Consider the following 7,576-nt stretch of genomic DNA (forward strand, 5'->3'; position numbering starts at 1 on the left):
GGTAGTCTTCCTTAATTCTCATTATGGTAGTATACTTAAAACAATGCATAAAAGGTTGAATTCTGACTATAAATACATAAACCTTTGGACGGTTACAATTTTTTTTATAATCGACCTTAGTGTTTAATATTAATATACAAAAAGTGTTCAAACTTTGTTCAACGTAAGCACAACCAAAACTCCTTAAAATACCAAAGAAGGTTTCCCCAGTACAATTTATCAAAACAGGAAAGACGAATGCATCCCTTGAAGGAGCCAAAACATTTCTAAGGAAACTAACATACAGTCTTAAGCAACATTAATTACAATAATTTCCATAGCTTTCATAAATTAAATATCATTTCTCCTTCTTGATAATCTTCATTGTCTTCGTAGCTGACAATTGGGCTAATGGGAGGTCCTCCAAAAGATCAAAATCCATGAAATTTTCTGGAATATACTGCATGTCTTCATTGTCACTGGTAGTGGAAAGATTTTTTCTGGGCGTCACACATAAAACAACATCCGGATCAAGATCAGCAGTCCTAGAAAGGCACATCTGCAATGAATCATATGTTTAGTCAAATTACATCTTTAAACTGTCCAGTAAAATTAAGACACTAAATCTATCTAATAATATACTTACTAATGAACTATCAGTATCAGCAGATAAGTCGCATGCTGCATTATCACCACATTCAGCAAGTTCCAATGCCTGGAAAATTTAACATTTAAAATTATAAATCTTGATTACACCACAAATCATACCTACATTAAAATACTTACTAAAGAACTCCCAGTATGAGTATGGACATCAGATTCACTGGCACTCCTACGTTTCCCAACCTCAATTGCCTGCATAACTCAATATACATTAAAACATACAATACATGAAAATGGGAATTAACAAAACCAACCAATTTAATAAGTACTTACTATGGACTTGCCCTTACGAAGCTCTGATTGATCAGAACAGTTTTCCTTAGCTTCAACAATTTCCATTACCTGCAAAATTTGATTTCTTTAGTTCAATCTCAAAATACATCACATAATCAGTACACAAAGATTAAAATAACGACCTCAGTTTGTCCAAGAAGACTACTAATGTGTCCTATGATTTCACGATCAGTTGAAACTCTCATTACTGAAGCAGGTCGGTTATTTCCTTGTGGCTTGACCTTGAAAGCCAAAGTACAACCCAAAAGAACGTCTAGATCCTGTGGAAAACACTTAGGATCCTCCTCACCATCCTAATATATTTTAAAAAACAAAGATGAAATCAAATGAGTATTATTATGCCATTATTATATTACTAATGGAAAAGAAAAAATATACAACCTTGATCATTTTCTTTCGCAAGTCACCAGCAGAAAGACCAATTAAATTGATGCAGTCTTGGTCCCAAAGCATGAAGTTAGCAACCTTTTTTCCATCAGTCACTTGAATTTCAAGCTTGTACCTGAAAACATATATTTAATCATAAATAAGATGCTTGTATCCGAAAACATATATTCAATGACGAATAACATAATTTCACAATACAACTATTACTAACCTCATTTTTGGATACTCATTATAACCATCACAATTCAAACACTTAAAAGAACCAACTTCATATGTTCTTTTTGCGCATAAGTTACAAACCAAGTAACTCCATCCATGATTTCCTAAATTAAATTTAAGTGTATGTGCAACAGTAACACATGAAATCTCCTACAACAATAAAAGAAGGGTTAATAATAACAAAAATCGATTATAAAAGTATACAAAATCGAAAATACCTCTATCACAGTCAGGATCTGTGAAACACTCTTAACAACAGTTTTATACATAAACCTATCAACATGACTAATCTGGGAAGATCCACTATATTGGCTTCCCTCCTCGAAAATTTCATGAGCAGTAGTTCTACACAATAAACATTAGTTAGTACTTATGAAATACAAAGAGTTATAGAATAAAATAGTCGTTATATAAAACTATTACTTTGAAAATTCCTTCCTAAATTCAATCAGTTCTGATATATCATCTCCCATAAACAACTTCGATCCATTCCAACAATTAGACAATGACACCGGCCATGGACCTATATACAAAATAATTGAAATAAATTTCCATTTAACGTAGACTAATCAATATAACAAACATCTCCAAATACGATGAAACCTGAGGCAGCCTTTATCTTTGCCTGAGTAAGAATAATAGCTGGATAAGCTGTGTCACGACTTTCCCTCCAATAACTAACCAAACGCAAACAATATGAATCCCAAAGAGTACAACAGATTGACGCACCACTACAATATACAAAAAAAAAAAAACAAATTCAAGTCACCATTAAAATGAAATAATCAACTTAATCTGTGACATTCAAAACACCATTACAATTCAAAACAAACAATTGAACCTCAAGTCCTTTAGGTCAAACACAACATTTTTGTAACTTGGTTTCTCCTCCACATTATCCACCACACCAATGACATCTAAAATGGAAAAACAAAATAGTAAGTAAAGACAACAAAAAAATAGAAAACAAATATAAATCAAGCAGAAAAACTTACCAACCAACAAATCTGCAGAATAGTTTCCATCAATGATATCCTTTATACTCTTGAACTTCCAAACTTTTGCAGGAATACTGGCAATTGGTTGTCGTCGTACAGATGTTGCTCCAATAAACAATAGCTTATAAGGGTGGTCGCAAACTCTATATTGAGCTCTGTTGTTGAGAATTTTGAAGTTATGCATTATATAACTTTCTCCTTCCTTTACCTTGTCTTCCCACGTAGCAATGTCTTCCTTCTTAATCATAGCAGGGATAACATCACCCTGACCACCATAATCATCCATAACCATCAAATACATACACATACAAAATACACTGATACAATGACAATACAAACATACATTACCTTTTGATCTGTCAGAATCATCTCCATATTTCGTTTTGAATCCCATGACTCAACAAACCACATATCCACAATTCGGACAACAAGTTTCAAAGTCTCCCTTTTTCCATCAATATCCTTGATCATATCAAATTTCCTTGCCATCTAATACATAAAAATAACAGGTCAACTGCTGTATAGGAAAAAAAAACAATACAACTTAAAAATAACAAAAACACATGAACCAAAAAGAAGAAGAACATAAAATCAAAGTTGTTCGAAGAACAACAAAAAAAAAAACGAAGAACAACAAAAAAAAAACGATAAAAAAATAAATACAACGAAAATAAAAAGACGTACAAAAAAATTTTGAACTTAAATAACTCTTGGTACGAAGAAGAAGAAAGATGAAGAAGAACAAAGAACATGCAACGAACTCGAAGAAGAAGAAAAAATAAAGCAAAAATGTGTTAGAACAAAGCCAACGTAAGAAAAAAAAATAAAAAAAAAGGAAGAAGAAAGCTTACGTTGGTATGAAGAACTAAAATGCTTCTGCAAACCTTCAACAACAAAAAAAAAAATCAAATAAACAGCAGAAGAAGAAGAAAGCAGAAGAAAGCATCAGAAGAAGAAAGCAGAAGAAAGCATAAGAAGAAAAAGAAGAAGAAGCAACCATCAACCAACAAAAAAAAAGGCAAAAAAAAAAATTATAACTTACGTCGGTATGAACAACAAAACAGGTTCTGCAAACCTTGAACAACAATAATCACAAACATATATAAATAAACTGGAGAAGAAGAAGAAAGCAGAAGAAACCAAAAGAAGAAGAAGAAGAAGAAGAAGAAGAACAAACAAACATCAACCAACGAAAATAAACAACCAAAAAAAAAAATGAAACTTACGTTGCTATGAAAAAGAAGAAAGAAGATCCAATGAAGTGTTGAAGAAGAAGAAAAAAGTAGCACAATATGTTTCTGAACAAACCTAACGCAAGAAGAAAAATTCAAATACCACCGCCAAATGCAATGCCTTCATGCAGAAGCTTCCGTCTGTAGCAACCATCAATCAACAATTAATGCTTCAGCTGAAAAAAAAATTAATCCAAAAGACGAAAATGCCCTCCATTTCAGACACGTGTCAGTTAGATAAGATGTCCAATCCAGTAATTTACCTATACTAAAGATTTCTTAGATATATAGTAGATTTCAAATTCTTATTAATAGTAAATGATTCAGTTACTTTCATATAATTTAGAATTTCAAAATTCTTTTATAACTCTTTACCCAAACGTTAAAATGTTTCAAATTGTATAACAAACCATTATCCTTTTTAAGATTCCCAATCCAATGTCATGAAACTCTGATTTATGTACGTTATACTTTATTTATGTTTTCGCATTACCGCAAAATAAGGTAATATTTTTTTGGGAACAATAGTTTCAGAAGAAAGTTTGACTATTTGACCTAAGTCTGAAATAGCAAAAGTGATTATGCAAGAAGTACTTTTCCGTAAGGCCTCACAATATATTCCACTCAAAACCCAAAAGGAACTCAACTCAAATTAGGTAGAGGCCAATCGGTGCCAAATTAAGAAATTAAAAGACATTTTTCTTATTAATCTGCAAAAAAGTTTTTTTTTTAATTTTATATACCTTTTTATATGTTTTTTTAAAATTTTATTACTAATGTCTTTATGACACTATTTAGTAAGATCCAAAGTAAAATATGTACTTCTTCCAAATATTTTGAGTCTTAGTTTGTTATAATTTTTTTAAAATTCTGTATTTTAATTTTTGTTATTACTTTCAAATTAATCGTTTTTATCCTTTAATCACCAATTAAAACCACTTAAAATAGTAAAAGAGATGCATTTTCAAAATAAAATTATTAAAAGTGGAATTAATTTTGAAAAGAAAACTAAATCTGAAACTTGACCTACAGTACCAAGAACCACCTGTTTTCATTCCCAAGTCATCATAATTACAATTTACAATCACGTCACTTTCATGCATAATCTTTTTTTTTTTTCTATCCTTAATGGCTGAAGTTCAGTTGTGTATGAAAGAAAATTAATCTAATCTACCCTTTCGTTATATCTCATTTTATTTGTGCCTTATGGAAATATCCGGGATAATTAGGAGGTTAAAAAATTTCGAAAAGTTAAATATATTTTTTTTTCTTAATAAAAATTAGAATTAGTTTTTTTTTTTAAATTTTTAAATCAATTAATTTTTTATTTTTATAAATATGTAAATTTAATTTTTTAAATTAAAATTTAGTTTTTAAATTTATTTGACATTTCAAATTCGTTTTTCAATTAATATTCAAGCAAACGTAGATTAAACTATTCAAGCAAACGTAGATTAAACTGTGTAAATAAATCAAAATTTTAAAATGTGAAATAAATTTAATAAAGTTTGATTAAAAAAATTAAATTAATACATTTATAGAATTAAGAAACTAAATTGATTTAAGATTTTCAGAAAAAAAAATAATTCTAATTTTTAAATAAAAATTAAAAGACAAAAATTATATTTAATCCGATTTTAAAAAAATACCTTATCTTCAATTAACAGAACATTTTTTTCAAAATCCTAAATGATAAGTGAATGTGGGTAGGGTAGGGTGTGTTGTCAATATCAGCACTATTCAAACAGTTTAAGAATGCATCTGGATTAAATAGTGAATCTGAAAAAGTAAAGAAAGAAGAAGAAAACAAAGGAGAATGAAAAATATATTGTTTGGATTGATGAAATGATGTAAAAAGTGATATAAAGGTTTATAATAGATTTGATTGATATTATAGAATAAATTTGGTAAAATATTAATATATTTAGGAAATAATTGTAAAAAGATATATTTTGAAATAAAAATATATTAAATCATAAAATTTTGAATTGATTATGTACCTGATCGATATTATTTTGGTGCGGAACCAGACCATCTCAAGAATTCTCTGTGTAGAATCTCTTCCTGTTCCTCCCTGGACTCCTTCTGAATCTCCCTGCCGTCTGCGCTCCGGGGGTGGGGGTACCTGCAGGCACTCCGACGCGCTCAAGTCAAAAAGTGATTGATATGAGGTGTAATTGGTTAGTGAGAAAAGCGTACCTTTACCTGTTCACTAGACCTTAATATTTGCGGGCCATTTGTATCCGAGGATCGATTTTTTCCCTTACCGACTGAGGTTGCACGCATCGGTTCTTTCCTTATTGGCTGAGATTGTTCTTCTGTGTCTTTGTCAAAGATCAACTCCTTCCTTTTTGGGGTTTGACTGTCTGTACTTCTCGAATATCAACTCCTTCCTTTTTTGGGGTTTGCCCCTCTGTACTTCGCCAAATATCAACTCCTTACTTTTTGGGGTTTGCCCGTCTGTATTTCGCCAAATATCAACTCCTTCCTTTTTGGCTGATATTGCGCGCTGCTCCTCTGTACCTGTGCGCCATAATCACATGTCTCATCTGCCACTCCCTTGGGCCGGGTTGTACTCGACCAAGAGGGCCGGAATGTACCCGGCCATCACACTTATTGGGCTGTCAGCATCGCGCTGGATCGAAGCCCCCGCGATTGGGCCAGAGTATGAGGGTTCTCTTACCTGAACCGGGATGTACCGACCATACACTAACAGATTAATTTAATTTAATTTATTATTTAATTATTATTAATTATATTTACATATTTAAATAATTTATTATGCTAGAATAAAAAAACATAAAAGCTTTCCTTTATTTTATTTAATTTTTATTTTTTTATTTATAAGATTATCTTAAGTATAAATTGTTAGTTTTCTTCGTATTTCCTCGTATGTAGGATAAAATGTTTGCAGTGTAATTTTGTTTTTCGTGATTGAATGTATTATTTTTCTAAAATCTTAGCATTTATTTTCTCACCAAGTTTTTATCGTTGGAAACAAATAGAATGTAAATGAAAGATAAATAAAAACAAATATTCTCTAAAAATTCCATAATTAAAAATATTCAGTGGAAATCTTTTAAAAGTAAAATTAATAAAAAAAGAAGCTTAAGATCATCAATGTCTTAAAGGATGTGACATAGATTCACTGTATTATCCATTGAAAATAAATCTTACATAACTTTATTATAATAATTTAATGAATAATTTACATTTAAAAGCTGAAAGCAAAATTTAAAAATGTGACAATCATTTTTAACAGATTGTTGTCTTATTTCAACAATAACTCTTAAAAGTTTGATTTAGGCCCAAAAAATATTGGGCCAGTGATATCTAATTTACGTCTGTTTGGTTGATCACAAAATTAAGTTGGGCTTTTACGTTTTGCATCCTCAGAATTTCTTTCCACACTTCCTAAATTTCTCAAAATGGCCGTAAAAATGATTTTCAGATTAGATGTTCTTGAAACTTTCTGGAAGAAGTATTTGTGAAATTTTGAAATAAGATTTCTGGAACAAAGTTTTCAAAAAAGAATTTACAAGATGGGATTTTTAAGATAAGATTTTTAGAACAAAATTTTGAAAACACATAAAATGTATTCTGAAACAAATTTTCGGAATAGGATTTCTGGAGCAAACTTATATAATAATTTTTGGAATGATTTTTTTTTTTAAACAATCCTCTATCAAATGTGTTTCAAAAATAACTTTTGGAAACACATGAAATTCGTTTTGAAAATTTTTTTTCCAAACTTTTTTCTCTTTTTCTTCTTCTGCAGCAATTTTTTCTTTCTTTTTCATCTGC

The 7,576-nt window shown here is 30.1% G+C and overlaps 1 protein-coding gene across 1 annotated transcript; it reads right to left on the reverse strand.

Annotated features, from left to right (window-relative positions):
- Positions 1 to 165: 165 nt before the first annotated feature.
- Positions 166 to 3,673, reverse strand: LOC114192828 (replication protein A 70 kDa DNA-binding subunit E-like). The gene is made up of 15 exons (XM_028082652.1): positions 3,583 to 3,673; positions 3,392 to 3,424; positions 2,889 to 3,029; positions 2,538 to 2,805; positions 2,384 to 2,459; positions 2,146 to 2,273; positions 1,966 to 2,065; positions 1,761 to 1,887; positions 1,535 to 1,692; positions 1,318 to 1,438; positions 1,059 to 1,229; positions 916 to 984; positions 766 to 834; positions 626 to 694; positions 166 to 538 (listed from the first exon to the last, which is right to left on the reverse strand). Exons 3-15 carry the CDS (start codon positions 3,027 to 3,029, stop codon positions 338 to 340), a joined length of 1,698 nt encoding a protein of 565 aa, XP_027938453.1. The 5' UTR covers positions 3,392 to 3,424; positions 3,583 to 3,673; the 3' UTR covers positions 166 to 337.
- Between the last annotated feature and the right edge of the window lie 3,903 nt (positions 3,674 to 7,576).

The sequence above is a fragment of the Vigna unguiculata genome, chromosome 7, assembly GCF_004118075.2.
Source record: "Vigna unguiculata cultivar IT97K-499-35 chromosome 7, ASM411807v1, whole genome shotgun sequence".
Taxonomy (NCBI): domain Eukaryota; kingdom Viridiplantae; phylum Streptophyta; class Magnoliopsida; order Fabales; family Fabaceae; genus Vigna; species Vigna unguiculata.